This window comes from Pectinophora gossypiella, chromosome 8 (genome assembly GCF_024362695.1).
Source record: "Pectinophora gossypiella chromosome 8, ilPecGoss1.1, whole genome shotgun sequence".
Lineage (NCBI taxonomy): Eukaryota > Metazoa > Arthropoda > Insecta > Lepidoptera > Gelechiidae > Pectinophora > Pectinophora gossypiella.
The window spans coordinates 16,865,846-16,887,701 of record NC_065411.1 but is presented as its reverse complement, the minus strand read 5'-3'; the positions used below and the strand labels follow the sequence as shown (position 1 = coordinate 16,887,701).

At 37.9% G+C, this 21,856-nt stretch overlaps 1 protein-coding gene across 1 annotated transcript in view; it reads left to right on the top strand.

Moving 5' to 3' along the window:
* The window catches only part of LOC126369263 (uncharacterized), a 152,692-nt gene that overhangs the window by 113,528 nt on the left and 17,308 nt on the right, over positions 1-21,856 (top strand). The window contains exons 3-4 of the mRNA XM_050013617.1: positions 5,408-5,585; positions 9,385-9,524. Coding sequence (XP_049869574.1) covers positions 5,408-5,585; positions 9,385-9,524 — 318 coding nt within the window. The remainder of the gene's footprint in view (positions 1-5,407; positions 5,586-9,384; positions 9,525-21,856) is intronic.

Genomic DNA, 21,856 nt, shown 5'->3' with positions numbered 1-21,856 from the left:
CGAAGTGGCCTGTTTAAACCCCTCCCCCACCCCTGTTATTATATATTCTGTGCCGGAACTGAATCTGTAACGCTATCGACGTAATATAAAATGTTATTTCATTTTGTTAATCAGATAAATCGGCGCATACAAGAAAACATCGCAAAAATTTCAGCATTTAAAACGTATGCAATGCACCCGAGTAATTTAACCGAACACGGAATACATCAGTGTGCTGTTAAAAAAAACGAATACGCGCCGAAATGGTTTCGTTTGACTCGAAAACAGCTTGTTTTTAAATACCTAGTATTACTATGATAAAATATTAAATCGAGGAAGCTAGAGTTGTGCATATAAATTGAATTTCATGTATATAAGAATACATACATACATACAAAATCCCGAGAAACGGAGAAATAAAGAATCGTATAAGCTCTACAAATTTAAAACGCTTTTTAAAGAGAGTACCTATGTCGTGGTAGTCTACTAGGTAGACCATGAGATGCGCCTTCATCCCCGGAAATTAATCCAAACTTATATATTAACTCTTCTTCTTCTATCGTGTGGGTTGTGAGGTGGATTACCAACCCCATCAATCCTGGTGTCAGGGTTATTATTCATCCGCCATAGGCCCCTGACATGACATCAGTAAGTAGTAACCGGGACTAACGGCTTATCGTGTCTTTCGAAGCACGAATTATCTTACTTTTGGACAATCACGTGATCAGCCTGTAATGTCCTAACCAAACTAGGGATCACACAGTGATTGTTGTGATTTGTCCCCACCGGGATGCGAACCCGGGACCTCCCTATCTTAAGCACAACACTCAACCACTGGACCACGGAGGCCGTTCTTAACTTATATCCGTCGAGAACAGGTTAAGATGAATAAATAATTTTAATTGAAATTCCTTTATTTCAGGCAGGCTTTATGAAATTACATTAAATTAAATGATATTAAATTTAGAATTATTATTACAGTACATTAAAGGTACATTAATTTATAGTATATTTTATCAAATGAAATTCCTGGTGATTAATTTTATACAAATATTGGTGCTGATTCCTGCCATCTAATTTTATTTAAAATTTATAAATTAATTTATTAATTAATTTTTTTTTTTTTATAATGTCCCCGATTCCTGCAGACACCTAATTTTATTTTAAGTTATACCTATCATTTTCTCATACGTTGAAAAAGAAAGGGACAGGTAATCGACAGGCATAAAATTTATGGAATACTTACACGTCAATTTTAAGCAGAAAACTAAAACAACCGTCTAAAAATTTTACAGAAATAAGTTGACAGCACACGTCAAACGGTTTTGCATACCAGCGAGATACCTTTTTGATTCGGCCGGGTTATTCATTCATTTAGTCATTCTTCCTAAAATTAAGAGCTGTAAATCATCCGTCCCTTTCCTTTTCGGTGGATAAGAAAGTGACAGGTATAACTTAAAGTAAAATTAGGTGTCTGCAGGAATCGGGGACATTATATCCTAGCAATAAAAATATTACAAGGAAAATATCAAACATATTTGTTTTTTACCTGCACGATTGCAGGAGGGATCAGAAAGGTTTGTCAGTAGAGACGGCTCGACGAAACAACCTTATGATAAGACGCATGAAAGAAAACAGAATGTACATAATTTATCAGAAAGAGAATGACTGATAAAGGTTTATAAGGGAAAAGGTTTATTTGTCAAGTGTGTTTATCCTCGGGCTTATCGTCACATTCGCAAATATCTGGAAAAATAACACATAACATAAACCCACGATAAGACAGTAGTTAAACAAAAACTTAACAAAAAAGGTTATTATAAAGTTAGTGATTATTTAGAAGATATGAATGCATGGGATTAACTGTCTGAGAACTGATATTAGGCAGCTAAATTACTCAATTGTATATCAATATTTTATGTTTATTTTTATTTTTTTTTAAAGAACGTCTAGGGCCCTGTGCCGAGGTTTTTCTTGCAGCTTCTTTTCCCCGGCTATACAGGTTATGAGAAGCTGCAGTAGTTTTAGGCGGATGAGACGTTCGTTATGTAAAAATTGACGATTCAAAGTGTAACTATGTTACCTACTGAATAAAGATATTTTTGAATTTGAATTTTTTGAATTTGAATATTCCCAATTGAGGCAGTCACAGGTAAATCCATCGCAAGATGAACTAAGTACCCACACATCACCGAGCTTTGAGTTTTCTAATAGGTGGTGAATCTTATCGCCGTCTATAATGATGGTTAAGCCAACTGTGAACATGAAAATTGCACTTAAGTCAACTAATAACTGAGGAGCTCGGTGGCGCAGCGGTAAACGCGCTCGGTCTGCGATTGTTGAAGTTAAGCAACTTTCGCAAAGGCCGGTCGTAGGATGGGTGACCACAAAAAAAAAAATAAGTTCATCTCGAGCTCCCCCGTGCTTCGGAAGGCGCGTTAAGCCGTTGTTCCCGGCTACATTAGCAGTCGTTAATAGTGATGTAACGAATATTCGCATTCGCATTCGCATTCGCGAATATCCGCAAATTTTTGAATATTCGCATTCGCATTCGCATTCGCAAAATTTATGCGAATACTTAGCGAATGTTTTAGCGAAAGTTCATCTTGAGCTACATTAGAGTGGTGAAAATGTGTCGCTTTCTTTTTACATTTGTTAATGGCTGCAATGATTGATTCTTGTGACTTAAGCCCTTCTTTAACAACAAGTTGGATTTGGTGCGATGAACAATCAATGTTTTTAATGCTCAATAAAGAAATACCTTTTTTCATGTTAGTGCCACCATCTCTTACAATACATAATACGTTTTCTTTGGGAATTCCCCACGATGACAACATAGTTTCTAACTTTGCCGCTATATTTTCTCCTGTATGTCGCCCATCGTTGAATACTTCTGCTTTCAATACAATCATTTTTCGTTAAAAATTATTGGTAATTCCGTGACAAGTGAAACTTATACGAAACGTCAAACCTATCAAACATTTTAAGCGCGCTTTTTTGACATTTTAAAATATTCGCATTCGTATTCGCATTCGCGAATGTTGAAGATAATTATTCGCAATCGCATTCGCATTCGCGAATGTGAAAAATCCAACATTCGTTACATCACTAGTCGTTAATAACCCCCAATCCGCACTGGGCCCGCGGGGTGGTTTAAGGCCCGATCCGCCTTTACTGGGTGAGAGCCTTCAGCGCTCCCCATTTGTTCGGCCAAATAGTTAATGCCATCTGCGGCAAATCTACAATAAGTCACGTAAAAAAAAAGGTACAGCCCTCAATCAAACGGAGGGGGTTTGGAGCATACTCCACCACGCTGCTCCACCGCGGTTTGGTGGAGATGTTTTACGGCTAATAGCCGGGACCAAATCATCTTGAGCCCTCCGAAACACGAAATCATCTTACTTTTTCGAACAACCACGTGATTCAAGCCTGCAAAGTCCTTACCAAACAAAGGACAGTCTCACAAAGTGGTTTCGACAATGTCCCCATCGGGAATCAAACCTGGACCTCCAAATCGTGAGCCTAACCTAACCACTAGCCTACAAATCAAAGTCAAATTAATTAATTTCAAACTCGGTTAGCGTCCTCTAATAATAAATACTTTCTTTCAAAATTAGGACCACATTTTTTTTAACTGAATTAATTCCTTTTGAAACTTGCGTCTTATTGCTAGGTTTTGTTTACAAAATTCACACCCGAATGGGAATTTCAAAAAGACGCTAACGGTTTTTCCTCTATGAAGTGACATTTTCGTTCGCCTTCTAGTACGTAGCCAGACTAGAAAACATAAATTAATAAAAGGGTTAGGTATATTTATATTTGGAACGCAATTCAATTCCAACTTTGGAGACTATTATTCCCAGACTGATGAAGGTCGACACGAATAATTTATTCTATTATTACGTCTCTATGTTTTTCAGAATATTTTTTTTTGGAGCATATTACAAATTGTTTGTGTGAAGTGTTTGAAGAAATAAATTAATTTATATTATTTATTTTAATATATTTTTTTTTATAACGCAACTGACAATCTTGACCAATGACACTGTCAAATATTTTTTATTATTATTATTATTATTTATTTATTTTATTATGAAGTTGGAAATGATTCCATCCCATTAAACTTCTTCTATCGTGTGGGTTGTGAAGTGGATTACCAACCTCATCAACTCTGGTGTCAGGGTTACTATTTAGCCGCCAAAGGCCCCTGACATGACTTATGTAACGACTACGTACTTACATCGTAAGTAGTAACCGGGACCAACGGCTTAACGTGCCTTACGAAGCACGGATCGTCTTACTTTCGGACAATCAACTGATCAGCCTGTAATCAAACAAAACTAGTGATTTTTGTGATATGCCCCCACCGGGATTCAAACCCAGGACCTCCGGGTCGTGAGCCCAACGCTCAACCACGGAGGCCGTTGCATTCCATTAAACATAACAGGTGACTGAAAATATCCATTAAATTGGCATGAAACTAAATAGAGGATGTATTGAAAAACCGGACGTTGAGTAAAAAAAGGATTTTGTTACCAATGCGAAGTGAAAGCGTATTTTCCTATTCGCTGTGAGCTTCCAAAGCTGTGTTGGTGGGCATATCCCGCTTTATCTCTGTAAAAAATGTAACGCGTCCCATTTCAACTCCATTTAAACCTTTAAAGAGCTTTTGCTGCAGTTTTTATTGGTTTGTTGGGAAAATATTGCAGGTCTAATGTCACTGCGTTTTACTGAATGGAATTTAAAAATACGTTTTTCATTATTTTATTTATTCAAATTCAAATATAATTATTTCGGAATAATTACATCTATATTGTGTTAGTAACAATGTGTCTTAGCCTAGTGTTAGTATTAAATTAAATTAATGCCATCATTATAATATTTCACATGTTTCATTTATCCACGTGAGTGTGGACGTAAATCCATCTGTTTAAGAGAGGAGAGTCTCAACTGACTGAAAACACATTCAGGATTCTGCTGGGGGAGGAGCGCGATGAACCCTGATATTGACCCCGCCGGCGTGGTCGACGATTTCCCTCATTCAGCGCTTATCGCTATCGACCCTCAGGCCTGTTGTCTCGACCGTTATAGACGGCGTCTAGCAGAAAGCTTGTTGAAGTTTGGATACTTAGTTCATCTTGCGATGGATGTACAATCAAAGAGCAAAAGTGCAGTCACTGAGCGAATTATTTGTAAACAGTGGTGAAATTATCAACCATTAGTTGTCATAATCATAAAATTTATGTTTTTGTATGTGTTTCTGATCTAATACAGAAACGACGTGTAACCAGGAAGTCTTAAGTGCAATCAGTTAATTTATTACTCTGCAAAAAACTGATTGGATTTTTGCACCCTATCATACCTCCGACTACCCCAATTGTCAATATTCTAACAATTAAAATAACCATTTATTCTCTCTTGTCTACAGTACGAGACGCGAGCATTCAACAATACGGGCATATTGATAGTGAACTCGACATGTGATTCCCGCGCATGCGCGATCATCGTGCGCCCGGAGCGCGGCACGGCCAAGTATACCTGCGAGGTGTCCAGCGAAGGGCCCAGGTTCGCGGTCGACAAGCGATCCGCCAACATGACTCTTGCTGGTAAGTTCTAGAAAGTTCTCGAAGGTTCTTTATGTTCGTATATAATTTGGGATGTATAACTTCAGGTGCTATGAATAACTATCTATTGATCCATTCTATCGATTGTCCTTCGTTTGGTAAGGACATTGCTTGAATCATCCATTTTTGATTTTCGGAAAGAGTAAGAATATTCCGTGACTGCCTCCAACCCGTAGTGTAGCAGCGTGGTGGAGTATGTTCCAAACTGCCTCCGGTTGATTGAGAGGAGGCGTGAGCCCTCCTTTATGTATATATTTGTCGTAGAATCATCATCAGAATGGGGGAGGAGGGTAGGTAGTAAGGAATTTATACCGAGCAAGGTGGTCTAACTGAACTCTTTATCGTATGATTTTCCATCTTCAGTGTGGGCGTTAGAAGACAATAATGGCCATCATTAGTATCACAATCATTTTATTAATATTTCCTTTCACTTTTTTGTACCACGATTAGATAAAGTCACAGCATAAGGTTCACACTCACGGCAACGTTACGGTATATGTAACGATTACACAATCTCTCGTAATCTAGCGCGTCTAAGGACGTTAGAGAGAAGGGACCCTCCACCACTCATGGTTCGTATATTCGGACCGAATCATCGGGACATGTGAACGTACTTGCTAGGTCCTCTTTTCCGATCACACTTTCTTGACGTCCCTACAAGTTATAGGTGAGCAACTATAGCACTCCATTTTCCGATCATAATTATTCGACATGTCCGTTCATGACGAAGGTTCGTGGTAGACTGCCCGACTAGAACGGCAGTGCACGTCCGCTCGACACGACGACTCTGTAGTGACTCCCTCGACTTCACCCAGCTCTGGCCGTACGCCACCTGCCGTCCGAGCGTTGCAACTTCATGACGGAAGTGATGTAACTTCATTTTATTTTCCGATTTGATCAATTTCTCTTCTGAATTCACAATTAACGCCGACATATTTTATCAACAGAACATAGAGACATTTGCGTGACAAGGAGCAAGTCTATTTATGTATAATTTCATAATGGCGCTGAACGTAACTTACATAGACGGTTGAAAATGGCTTCCCGTCCGATCCCGTCGTTTTCCATCTGTACTATTGGACTACACATCACTTAATCAGAGGGGTATTGTGTTTTTTTATATATTTTTTCCATAGGGAAGGCCCGTGTCCCAGCAGTGGCATGATATATTTTTTAATAATAATGTAGAATCCAAATAAAAATGAAAAATTATTTTTCCTACGGTGTCACTAACACTCTGTATCTAACTTCAAATATCCGGCACAAATATTGACGGAAATAGACTCCAACAGCGTGGATCCTTAATAAAGTTCAGTTGCTACCCGTGCCACAATACCGCCCCATATTTTAAAAAGTAAAAGTTATTTTCAACGTCGAAGACGCTCGGATACTTTCATGGCCAGTTTTTTTTTCTTTTCCCCACGGTCTGACCTAACACCGCAACTCCCAAGTTACTATCATACTTTGTTACGATACACTCAATAAAACCAAGTTGCAGTTGCTCAGATGGTCTTAGTAAACTATGAAGAACTGTCAGTAAACTCACTTTAAACAACAACTAGTTATGGAAATCGTTAAAACTTTTAATAATACTAGCATACTTTAGCCTCACATTTTTCTTGGCGCACAAACTTGTATTGCTATTGAAACTGGCATGTTGAAGATGGATAATCACTACATAGTATAATACAAAGTCGTTTTTTCTGTCCCTATATCCCTATGTACGCTTAAATCTTTAAAACTACGCAACGGATTTAGATGCGGTTTTGTTTAATAGATAGAGTGATTCAAAAGGAAGGTTTATATGTATAATAACTTTCATTAAATAGTGGAGAAATACTTTTATTTTTGAGGGTTTTAATGTGAGCATTGCACCCGAGCGAAGCCGGTGCGTGTCGCTAGTGAAAGATAAAAATAAAGGTATAGGCAGTGGTGTATAGTATTCAGGGTGTTAGTGACACCGTAACAAATACTGAGGGGTTCAACTTATGATCATCATCACTAATTTCAGAGCCACGCTCTCGGCGTAGAATTCTCCATGCTACTTTTAAGGGAAAAATAGGGCAGTGGTTTCCCTCTTACTTCCCGCCCCCACTACTCTGTCTGACGCGAGTGGGATGGCGCCCAGAATCTATTTAGTCTATTTCAAAGCCACTTATGATACAGAGTTAAAGTTTGTAAAAGCATGAAACCGAAAATAATAATATTCCATTTGATATTAACTCAGAATCATGAGTTGCATCATCCCCCTCAGTAATTGTTATGGTGTGACTTGTTAGTCCCACCATGTGTACAGTCATGAGCAATATAATTTACCCACTTTAGGACTCTGTCGCACTAACATATTTGACATTTAGTGAGACTTACAGTTCAATTTGTCAAAAAAGTTAATGTGACATGGTACCAAAGTGTATACATATATTAATGCTCGTGACGGTACACCTACGAGGCACCCACTAGAGGAGTACAGGTGCACGACGACGACATACAAATATTGGTCTCTTCCCGGCAAAACCCGAAGGTGTGTCGGTATCTGGGTATCGCCAATTATCCTTCCGTGATTCGGCCGCTGCCGCTGGCCTGTTGAGGCCCTGTCTCTTTCGAAGTGAGCGGCGTGCAGGGAACACAATCGCGGCCACGCAACGAGGAGGAGAGGTGGGGAGAAGGGCTTGTTCCATCACATAACTCAACATCTCTCCAACTTATGATCTCCTATCAAACATTAGGTCTTGCGTACCAAAGTAGTTCCCGCTTTTCAATCTAAATTATCAATACAAATTGGTCCAACGTAGCTGGCAGGGAAATTACCTAGTAACAAATTAATCTCTCGGCCGTGTCCCGCAATTTTACGGGACATTTCCCACCTTGATGTGGCTGGTGAAATTCCAAACGAACTTCTAAAGAACTCACCTATTAAGGAATAACAGGATTAGTGTTCAATCAACGGCGGCAGAAACAAGAAAGATAATGAAGTTATAATTTTCCAAATTACTGTTCTTTTGACCTCCTTATAAGTGGTAGGTAAATACTCTTTGGTAAAGTTTTTCTTAGAAATTGGGTTAAAAATTCAGCCGTAGACGAAGAACTTTATTGCGTTTAATTAGGGAAGTGTTTACAATATGACTGGTTTCTTTATTTTAATATAATATTATGTACTCGCAGAGCATTAGTCTGAAATCCATCTTTCAATATCTTGTCTAATATAAAGCTGGAAATATTAATTGTTAAAGTCAGTGTTGGTTGAATGCCCACCCGGTTTAGGGGAAAACGGTTTTTGTTTTTTGCTTGTATGGCACTAGGAACATGTGACGTCACGACTTCCTATGGCCATTTCTAACTTTCTGATTTCGGTTGGCTGTAACTACTTTTTTTTAACGAATTTTGATTCTGTTTTCACATTTGAGTATCAATTTATGTAACGGTATTGTGCAACGGTATTCTGGGGGTACTGTAAAGGTAATTCTGATTACTTTAGTTGGGAATGTGGTCGTGATAATTTTGCTTCGGGCCGCCGGAAAGTCGCTAATATTATATTTGCATTCCATATAGTGCAATGGGGTGTTACATAGGCATAGGAACTAAAACATGGACCCTGGTGGGCACAGCAACGATGAAGGAAAGAGAGGGAGTGTGTATTAAAATTAAAACGTATCATTTAAAAATTCCTCTACAGTGTAATAGTACATTTAATAAGCATTGTTTTTAGATATTTTTTATAAAAAAATAGATTTATAAGGTAGATTATGTAACCAGCTTGTGTTAATGTTTTTTTCCTTCACAGTGTTGCCAGAATACGACCCGCTGATCACGGGGTTGCCCACCATAGTGCAGGCGGGAGAGAATGCGATCATCAACTGCACATCAGACTACTCCCTGCCGCCTGCTGTCATCGACTGGTTCGTGGACTCCGAGCCGCAGGAGGTAATATTCATACCGCTTTACACATACACATAACAAAAATAGCCTATATACATCCCACTGCTGGGCACAGGCTTCCCCTCAATCAAACGGAGGGAGAGTATGGAGCATACTCCACCACGCTGCTGCACTGCGGGTTGGTGGAGGTGCCGCTTACCGCTCTACTTTACTACAAAATGATATTTAACAAATACACATGATATGTCTCGCCGAGAGTCTAAATAGCTCTAACCAAACTTCTCACGGAAGCCTATAGGGCGCGAGCCCTCGGCGACACTCGAAGAGAGCGCTCGGTCGCGAATATAAAACCACCATAAGTGACAGCAGAATCCAGAAACTTCATACAAAAATCTTGTTCTTTCACATACAGAGTGTTAGTGACATCGTACCGAATACTGAGGGGGATGATTCAGATCTAGATTCTGAGTTAATATCAAGTATATTAAGTGAAATTTTCCGTCGCAAAATTCAAGTTTTTTTTATGTGTTTTTATAAATTATTTTAATTCTATACTTTTGCGACGGAAAATTTCACTTGATATTAACTCAGAGTCATGAGCCAAATCATCCCCTTCCGTATTTGTTGCGATGTCACTTACACCATGTACAAGTACCTACAGGTATGTACCTGGTACGAGTATGTACTCGTACAGTCATGAGCAATATAATGTACCCACTTTAGGACTCTGTCGCACTAACATATTTGATATTTAATGAGACTTACAGTTTAAATTTGTCAAAAAAGTTAATGTGTACCAAAGTGTATACATATTAATGCTCGTGACCGTACAATGCAAACAAGTACATGTGGGTTTTAGTGACACCGTAACGAAAACTTCAGGGGATGATTTAGACCACGATTCTGAGTTGACATCAAATGGAATTTCGTGTCGGTAACTCGATGAAAATTTTAAGGTCAATCTAATTTAAATAAACTTTCCATATCTTTGCGACAGAATATTCCACTCGATATCAACTCAGAATCGTGGTCTGAATCATCCTTCTTCTTCTTATCGTGTGGGTTGTGATGTAGAATACCAGCCTCATCAACCCTGGTGTCAGGGTTATGATTGAGCCGCCAAAGGCCCCTTACATAGGTCACGTAACGATTACTCACTTACATCAGTAAATAGTAACCGGAACCAACTGCTTAACGTGCCTTTCGAAGCACGGATCATCTTACTTTCGGACAATCAGGTGATCAGCCTGTAATGTCCTAACCAAACTAGGGATCGCAAAGTGATTTTTATGATATGTCCCCACCGGGATTCGAACCCGGGGCCGCCGGATCGTGGGTCCAACGCTCAACCACTGGACCACAGAGACCGAATCATCCTTGAAAGTTTATGTTACGGTGTCTATTGCCCGCCACACTTTAATATTAGCAACTAATCCTTGGTTGATTATTTCTCAAGCTCGATTACCCTCAACTACACCGACCATAACTCAATTATTTAAAACGACCGGCTACAAACCCGGCGCTATGATTCATTATACTGTCATTACCATCTTATCGTCATCCCCCTCTAACTACCGTCGCGTCATTACCCCACTAGTTTATTTTCTCGTCAGGATTTTAGAACAAATACCCTGTCTCCTGCAGCCCTTCCATCTCGCCATTTCTTTAACGACTCGCGCTGTAGATTGATCACTTCCATTTCGTCACGCCCCACCTCTATCCGAGGTAAAGTGTTCATTACCGTTCGAAGAGTTTAGTGATCCGTCGATGATCACTGCACTCGGAACTTACAGAGGTTACAAAGTGTCTATTGATTTGGGTCGCTACGTGATAGTTTCCGAATAGTCTCTGGTTTGGCCAAATACTATAAATTCCAAAGTTGTAAAAAATGATCTTAAATCTGGTTATTAGGCAGTGGCTATTCCCATCTCTTTCGCACGTATGTGCGCATCTATTACCTGTCTCGCTTCTTACCCCTTTCTCACCGGAAGGCCCGGAAGCGAAGAAAACAAAAACTAGTTGCTAATTGACCGCGTCCGCGCACGTTTCGAGTTTCCCAAAAATATCTGCGATTGTTGAAGTTAAGCTACTTTCGCAAAGGCCGGTCATAGGATGGGTGACCACAAAAAAAATGTTTTCATCTCGAGCTCCTCCGTGCTTCGGAAGGCACGTTAAGCCGTTGGTCCCGGCTGCATTAGCAGTCGTTAATAACCACCAATCCGCATTGGGCCCGCGTGGTGGTTTAAGGCCCGATCTCCCTATCCATCCATAGGGAAGGCCCGTGCCCCAGCAGTGGGGACGTTAATGGGCTGGTGATGATGATCGGGAAAAACTGCAGAAATTCCGTGAATAAAGAGCTACAGTGAAGTGTCATTCGGTGCGTGATGTTAGTGGAATACTTCCACCTTTGTAACCACGAGGTGAGTCCTTGTAATCCTTTCCTCTTTCTGCCACTGCCTATTTATTTAGTAAAAATAAAACCAATTTCTATAAATATATAACGAAAACTCCAGCGCCTTTGTCGTCTCATTTGTAGTAGTTTACCGCCTCATTACAAAACGTTGACGGGGTAATGGGGTGGGCAGAGCAACGAAGCCGAAGAAGATGACCACTTCTCTCGGCGCCTCGCACGCGCCCGCGTTTGTCTCATAATTAATACCTATTTAATTTGTAGTATACATATAGTATACAGGGTGTTAGTGACATCGTAACGAAAACTTTGAGGGGTGATTGAGGCCATGATTCTGAGATGATATCAAGTGGAATTTTCCGTCGCAAAAGTATGGAACGAAAATAATTTAAAAAGACACAAAAATTTTCATGAATATTCAGACTGAAAATTCCACTTGATATCAACTCAGAATCATGGTCTGAACCATCCCCCTCAGTATTCGTTACGTTGTCACTAATACCCATACCTACTCGTATGGCTACTGTATGTACTTGTGTGGGGTGTAAGTGACATCGTAACGAATACTGAGGGGGATGATTCAGCTGATTATTCTGAGTTAATATCAAGTGGAATTTTCCATCGCAAAAGTATAGAATTGAAAATAATTTTAAAAAACTAAAAAAAAAAACATGAATTTTGCGACGAAAAATTCGACCTGATATTAACTCAGAATCATGGTCTGAATCATCCCCCTGAGTATTCGTTACGATGTCACTAACACCCTGTATACACCCACTCTTTGCCAGCTATGTTTAAGCCCCATATAATAGGGGGCAACCCTATTGACATTCACTTATAATTATATGATTCTAACTTGAATAAAACTCAAAGTCGAATTCAGTGGTTTAATGTCCGAGCCGGGATCGAACCCGTGACATTACAATGTAAGTCACGCGTTCTTACGAGTCATATTTGAGCCGTATACTCCCTAATACTGAAACAACAAACTTGGGTATTTATTATTTATCTCTATTTTCTTCGAGACTATATAGGTACTCAATATTCTTTTATTATTCCAATTTTCTAAAGCAATATTTTTACAACCGCCATGAAAAAGGTCACAGAATATTTGCTTATTTTCTCAATTCGCTATCTGCAGCTTTTACATTGGCTGCCTTATCTGATCTTTTATTAGATATGGCAATACTGTCGAATATACAAACGTTATGCAAATTCTAAATAATATCGTGGATCGCGCGGGCAACACTGGAAAGGATATAAGAGATGGGACTGTAATAATGATACGACCCGGAGAAGTGTCATATTATAGTGATGTGCTGTTCCCGGGAATTTTCCCAAAGTGGGGATAAAAAACAACATATCCTGAGGTGATTTTGCAGTCCACTAGTGTATTTACACTCAGGACAAATATGGCCGTAAAAAAAACCCCAGGACAGAATTTGATAGAACTTTGCCAGAATCACAGGACAAGCGTAAGCTATCATTACATGCAAGTCTCATCAGTGGACGTTCTTGGACCAAGTTCCAAGTTGCTGATAAGCTTATACGTATATGCAATACCGTAGTGACTTGGTAATAATGATGATTTCTTGCAATAAGCAATAGCTTAGGCGGCCTCTATCGGAGAGATGTTTAAATTTTTTTGTTCTTGTTATTGTCACTGAAATCAGGTTTAGAACGCAATATAAAAAAATATAGGTAAGATACTTTTGAAAGGGGTAAAAGGCACAAAACTGAAACTTAGCTGCCGAGAAACAATGGTGCTACAGATGTAAATTGACTATAATTCGCTTACGCAAACCTTTTTTTTATATTTCGGATTTTGGAAAAGATCCTCTTTAAAATGATACATAATTATTTATGTAGACTTAGTTATTCAGCAACAAATCTTGAGTCGATTTTAGTCCCCTGTATTTTATCACTTTTTTAGCCAGGACAAACATGGACGTAAAATAGAACCCCGGGACAGAATCTGATAGAACTTTGCCAGAATAATAGGGGAAGCATAAGCTTTCATTAGTGTAGGTTCTTGGACCAAGTTTCATACAAATTAGCCCATTGTCATTTCAGCCTATCACATAATATTTACATTTCAGGTAAAGTGGTAATGGCATTGGAGAAGCAGTAGAGTTATCGTAGTTATCTGTTAGCAGGAGTAGTAGTAAAAGAGAGTAGGGTTGAACTGGCGACAGCGGTTCTCATACAAATTGCGCGTTAGGGCCTTTCCAACCTCTTTCTTCGACTCCATGATACCTACAAACTTAATACCCATTACCTTTGTCTGTTTGTAGCATTTATTTGTAACAAATGGCTTCTATAATATAATATAACGTATGTATTCCGGTGTTGTAGACAAGTATATCTTACAAAGAAAGACATCAGATATCGTTTTGAATCTATCGTGATATTATCATAAATTGTGTTGCTTTAGAAAACTGTTGTTACATCCCGTCTACGTTTGTTTTATTTGCTTTTACCATTTCACTGTCGTTTTAACCCGAGTTCATCTAAATATGTATAAACGTCTTCATCTTGGTTCCCGCATTCAGCCTTCCTTCTTTGTTTTCCATTTGTAACGGCCTCTGTGGTCCAGTGGTTGAGCGTTAAGACTCACGATCCGGAAGCCCCAGGTTCAAATTCGTAGGACATGTCACAAAAATCACTTTGTGATCCTTTTGAGGCTGATAACCTGCTTGTCCGAAAGTAAGATGATCCGTTGTTCCCGGTTACTACTTACTGATGTAAGTATGTAGCCGTTACATCAGTCATGTCAAAGGTCTTTTGCGGCATAATAACGCTGACACCAGGTTTGATGAGGGTAGTAATCCACCTCACAACCCACACCATACGAATGAATTTCTCCAGCCAAGTAAGAAATGACATCAAAGGAAAAGCTACAAAAGTTATGTCAAAGAACAACTTTCATTACCAACCTCCGGTCAAGTTATAGTAATCTGAGGTGTGTTCGTTTGTTCGTTCGTTGTGTTGATTTGTGATGTTCTGGCTGCTAAAGGCACAAACACATCTCTATAATATGATGTGAGATTTGCAAAAGTTAAAAGACATACTTAGTTCATTTTGTGATGGATGTAAGTTTGACTACCCCAATTTGAATATAGTCGTGAGCTCGTAATGTGTGTTCTTTCGTCGATATTATAAGCTGTGTGTTTCATGTTTTATTAAACAAAAAACATAATGGCAGACAACATGTGTGTTTAAAACATTTTACAATAATGACGTGAATTCCCGATAACAAGCAGATTTGAGAATCGACTCGCAGCTTCGCAGAAACACAATGAAAGGGAAATCAATTATTCAAAAAGAAAAGAAATGTAGAGAAAATAAAAATTCTGTTTTGTGATAGAATACGGGAATAAATAGCAACCGGTGCCTTAAGCGGCGCGGCGCGCGTTACATACCTAACAACACATATTGACTTAGATTACTAGAACTTGGTTAGAGAGGGTAGACAGATATGTCTGCCCGTAGAAAATTATGGATCTACGTACTCCACTCCAATCTCATCAGTCATCCCGTGATCATGGCACTTGCAACAGTGTCGAAATATCGTTATTGGCCCCGATTCCTGCAGACACCGCCTAATTTTATTTTAAGTTATATCCGTCATTTTCATATCCGTCGAAAAGGAAAGGGACGGATGATTCACAGCTCTTAATTTTATTACACCAAGGTACAATTACAACTTCCACCCATTATTATTCTGATCAAAATAAAGAGAAGCAATATAGGTAGCAACATCATTCTCTACATAATGTGATCGAAATATCAAGCTGCAGTAAGTTTTATATATGCTTCTGCCATTACATAACATTTTTTAGTAATGATGTACTCCACCAATGAGAATATCACGTTGAAAGTGAACAACGCCATCTATCGTGTGTTTGGGGAACGTCGATTGGAAAATCCCTCATTGTATGGGCGATAGACTGATCCTTATCACCATAAGGTTAATGATTCCCATCTTACAACACCAACAGTTGCTGCAAGTTGTCTTCAAATTACTTGTTGCTCTGCCCACCCAATTTCCGATGATTTTGAGAAGAAAAGAAGAAGAGAAAGTGTGTGTCACGATCGAAGCAAGAGGAATTCTATGGTTTCCCCTATTGGGTAAAAGACGGGTTCTTTTGTTGTTAAGTAGGTCAGGCAGGGATGAAAACATTTTCTTGCTTTATTTTGTTGCAAATTAAAATGACGTACATCTCATCATCTCCAAACTCTTTCTCTATAATTAATTTATTTCAATGGAATTAACATCGTTTCAGATAAAACAAGATCTCGTCAAAGCTCATAATGTTGTTAAAACTCAGCGTTTCTTTTCTTTTTGAGTAACTCTAAAAGCTTTGTCTCTTTGTCTTTATAATTATAAATATCGTATCAAAAACATTAATGTTAACTTATTTTTTGTAGATTATCGAAATTGTAAATAATTTATTTAAAAATGGACATGAAGTCTTTGATGAGAGTGGAAGAAGCTGAAGTGGTGTGCCAAGATCGTAGTAAGTAATTAGAATTCCGTGGTGTCTGCCTACCCCAACGAGAAATAGGCGTGAATTTATGTATGTATTAAAGTACATTTAAATTCTTCTTCTTTGCGAGTCGATGGCGATCGATACAAAATTTTTGCTGACCAATAATTGGCCACGCTTACGGCATTGTCAGTGGCTTCGTAAAGGTCTTTAATAGTGCAGGTGTTAGGGCACTTAGGACAGCACAAAAGGTGAGCCATAGTTTGTGGTGATACTCCACACTCGCAATCATCGCAACCATCAACCAGATACATTTGAATTTGAAAGCTAAAAGTCACTAATTGTTTCTTCAAGTGTCCGCCCATCGAACCCGAACCTATAAATTTAGCAATAACCACTTTTTGGTGGGTGTAATGTATCGTCCATCATACATTTAACCCTAAATGGCCATTAATTACGGATCTCACAATTTCAAGGGTTACCCCTGCGGCACGCTGTTCACTTTGCTATAATAGTCATGTGAAAATATCCAGTATCAATTTGTTGATGGACTTTTTTCCGGTTTTTATGTATATAAAGGTGTTTTATTTCACAAAGTTGGAACAGGCTTTTAAAATTTAAAGGTGCTTTGTTAAATATGAATGCGTTTTTCCTTTATTTTTATGATATTCGTTATATTATAAATACGAGAAGCTGCAGTAGTTTTAGGCGAATAAAATAATCGTTATGTAAAAACAGACGATTCAAAGTGTAATTATGTTACCTATGGAATAAATATATTTTTGAATTTGGAATTTCTAACCATAACACTAGTGACAGTACACGGCTATTATATCTAGAGGTATTATTTAATTATAAGTTTAATTCCTTTGTCTGTGTGCCTGTCTGTCTGTTTGCGATATCGTAGCAGCTCTAGAGAAATAGATGGACCGATTTGGATGCGGTTTTTCTTTTTATAGGTGGTATTAGCGAGAATGTTCTTAGGCAACATTTTTCGCTTTTTTAAAAGTACGTTTATTGTGTCCGTAGCTTTTTTATTTTTTTGGTTACATATATACATAAACTGACGCCTATTTCCCACCGGGGTAAGCAGAGACTATAGAATTCCATTTGCTTCGATCCTGATACACTTCTCTTGCTTCCTACACATCAATCGCTTCATACACGCACGCCGTTTCAGAGTAGATCGTACTAAATCTTATCTAAGGACATTTCCAATATATTCATATAATATTATTATTATTATATTTTTTTGTTTCTTAAACGATATTAATGTGATAAAGCTACAACGCTGCAAGTTAAATAAACTTAAAGACTTGTAAAGTAACGTCCGTATAATAATCACATTTAGATTAAATGTCTTTTAAGGGGCCTCTACGTGTCGGCTTCGGCCCCACGCACGCCTTCCAAAAGTCCGGGGCTCCGTAGGCCCGAGATATGGAAATGACATACAAATAATAATAGCTAAAGTGTATGTACTAAGTACTACTATCTTCTTTCTGTTTACTATGTATAGTTCCTGAACATTGCACGCTCTTAAACATGTAAGTTTTAAGTACCATACGAGAGGATTATTGTTATATAAGTACTAACATCAACTATAAGACAGCATGGAAGTAAGTACGTATTAGTGGAGTCGGTAGAACATTTCCCTTACTAAAATGTTCATACATAATATAAACCGCTTATATACGTCCCATTGCTAGCCACAGGAAATCAGAAATCAGAAATCAGAAATCAGAATCATTTATTCAACGTAATTATCATGGATAAACTTGTTGAAGGTCAATGTAACATTTTGAATTTACGTCATTTCGCAAGGTGTTATGGCTGAGGAGAAGAAATGACAAGAAACTGCAACAGCAACACATCTTTTAAAAACCAATGAGGATATACATTACAAGTTATTTAATAACTAGAGGAACACATTCAATACCAGACATTTTTATCATTTAGGTAGTCATTAATCTTATAATAAGCTTTTTTACATAAAGTAAGCTTCACGTGAGCTTTAAATTTATTTTCTGACAAATTTAAAATATTATCTGGTATTTTATTGTAAAAACGTATACATAACCCCAAAAAAGATGAATTTAATTTACTTAATCTAGAATTTTGAATAGCAATTTTATGTTTATTTCTTGTATTGTAAGTATGCCTTTCACAGTTTCTCGGAAGGAGAGATAAGTTTTTACGTACATACATAATGTTTTCATATATATATTGACTTGCGACCGTCAGTATATTTATTTCTTTAAACAGCTCCCTCAAAGAGTCCCGACAACGCAGCTTATAAATAGCGCGAACTGCTCTTTTTTGAATGATGAAAATAGTTTCTACATCAGCGGCTCGACCCCACAGCAAAATACCGTAAGACATTATGCTGTGGAAGTAGCTGAAGTAGACAAGTCTAGCAGTGGGTACATCTGTGAGTTGTCGGATCCTTCTGACGGCATATGCTGCTGAACTTAGCTTGCCCGCTAGTGATACAATATGTGGGCCCCATTGAAGTTTTGAATCTACAGTAATTCCTAAGAAAACTGTGTGTTCAACAAAATCTAGTTTCTCGTCGTTAATTTTAATGTTATTATTTACTTTCTTTACGTTTGGTAGAACAAATTTAATACACTTCGTTTTCTTAGCATTTAGAACTAGGTTATTTACTGTAAACCAACTTAGAACCTGCGACACAGCGCTGTTTGCTTCGTCAAATTCCTCTAACTTTCTGTCGATTTTAAATATAAGAGAAGTGTCATCCGCGAACAGCACAATGTCAGCTTGGTTCTGTACTACATAAGGTAAATCATTTATGTACACTAAAAAAAGAAACGGACCCAAAATGGATCCTTGAGGAACTCCCATTTGAACATGAGAGCCCGAAGAAGTTGTACTATTGATTTGTACCTTTTGTATCCTACCACCTAGATATGAATTTAACAAACTGAGAGCTCCATTATTTAGTCCATAGTGCCTCAATTTCAAAAGCAAGGTCTCGTGATCCACGCAGTCGAACGCCTTAGACAAGTCACAGAATACTCCTACGGCATTCTGCGACTTCTCCCAAGCATCGAAAATGTGTCGAACAAATGTCACACTCGCGTCTGTTGTAGACCGACCCTTAGTAAAACCAAACTGCTGGCTGTGGAGTAAGTTATTTAAATTAAAATGACATAGCAGTTGGTCGAGAATAATTTTCTCGAAAATTTTACTAAGTACTGGTAGAATAGAAACCGGTCTATAATTCGTGGGGTCTGATTTTGTGCCCGATTTAAAAAGAGGTATAACTTTACTGATTTTCATTAAATTTGGAAAAGTGCCATTTTCAACACTCATATTAAAAATGTAAGCTAGATATGGTGCTAAGATATCAATAACAGAGCTCATCAATTTGACAGACAATCCCCATAAATCTTTCGAGGTTTTAAGTTTCAGCTGTTTGAATACTTTAACAATACTACTCGGATCAACGCGTTTAAAATCAAATAATTCAGTGCAAGCAGTAACATTACTTTTTAATAATATATCAGCTTGAACAGGAGAGGACCTGAGAGATTCTGTAGTTTTTACAGGGATGTTCGTGAAGAATTTATCAAAAACTTCAGCTACATCTTTATCTTGTTTTACTAACCCAGTGCCCGATTCTATATTGTATTCTAATTCACGCGGTTTAGAAGCCTTTGTTTCACTATTTATTACTTGCCAAACTGCCTTTATTTTATTATCCGCGGTCTTTATTTTACTACTAATATGCATCTGTTTGGCTGTATAACACACTCTTCGAAATATTTTAGAATAATTTTTGACGTAGCTTTTGAAACTATCAGCGTGTGTATACGTTTTTTCCTCATATAAAGAATAAAGAGTATTTCTACTTTTGCGAATGCCTACGGTAGCCCAGTCACTGAACTTGAATGATTGACTGTTGGTAACTACCTTTTGAGGAAAATTATTTTCAAATTCTTTATGGATAATAGTGAAGAAATCCCTGTAAAAATCGTCAGGATTGTCTGTATCAAAGTTTGGACAAGGTAAGTTACTAATAAGACTATTTCGATATTTCTCTATCCGATTATCAGTGATGGGTCGAGTACTAAATTTAATTTTTTGCACATTTTTAAGTACTGGAAAACTAACCAACTGCCCACTGTGATCAGACTTAAAACAGTTAAGGATACTGTTATCTTGGAAATCACAATTGCAAAAAATGTTATCTAAACATGAGGCAGTTGTTTCTGTAATTCTAGTTGGCTCCATAAATATATTAACAAGGTTAAAAGATGTAAACAAACTTAGAAATCTAGTTGTAATTGAATCTACTTCATATAAATCAACGTTAAAATCTCCACACACTATAATGGATTTATTACTTTTGGATATGACCTTCAGTACATTTTCCATCACTGATTCAAAAACTGTGAAGTTAGCACTGTATGGGGGTCTGTATACGGCCACAACAATATGTTTCTCTGTTTCTATACATGAAATCTCCATAGTGCCCTCTATCGAAAGTCCAGTAATATCTTTGCGTTCTTTATATTTTAAACTATTTCTGATAAAAATAAGGGAGCCACCACGTATCTTGATCTTTCGACAGAAAGCGCTAGCCAAATGATAATTTTCAAAACCGAATAACAATTCATAATCCTTAAACCAATGCTCAGTAATACATAAAATGTCAATAAAAAATGTCTCTAAAAATAATTCTATGTCCAATTCTTTGCCAGAGAAGCCTTGAATATTTTGGTGAACTAGTTTTAATATTCCAAGCTTCTCTTTTGTCTTATTGTCTAGTTTAAAGATGAAGTACCATTCGTGGTACATGGCTGACTACCGTCAATAAAAGGTTTTGTACTGTAGAAGACAGTACAGTCAATAAGTTTACTGCCTGGTCTGGCAGAAATGTCTGTAATATAAAAAACTAGTACTGAACATATAATTTTTTTAAAGTACTTAGATAGATATATTCTATCTGTCGTTATTAAACAATTTTGAATAAACTTATTCAAATCTAAATAAATAATATTACTGTGATGACAGGTTCTGTTGTAAAGGTGTTGGTTGAGAGAAAATATATAATTATTTTCCTCACTAGCTAATGAATTTGAGTATGGAAACGAACAAATAATTAAATTTCCACACTCAACAGTCATTAGCGACCTATGATACTTAGATAACTGCTGTTTTGTGAGCCCTGTACTATTGCCTACTAAAAGAATAACGGTAGTGTTCGCATCATATTTACACTGGAATAGTTTTGTGATGATTTGTGAATATGACGCGCCAGGCATGCACACATTAATAATGTCATGATCAAAAGAGTTTTTTAAAAGTGGTCCTAAACCTATGCCTATATCGTCCGAGAACACAACAGTCTTTTTCGTTAGACGCGGGACAAAGTCTTTCTGGGGCGCGACGTTGTCCGGCAATGCGGTCGCGACCTTTCCGGGCCCTCGCAGCGCCCCACCTGGCGGCGCAGC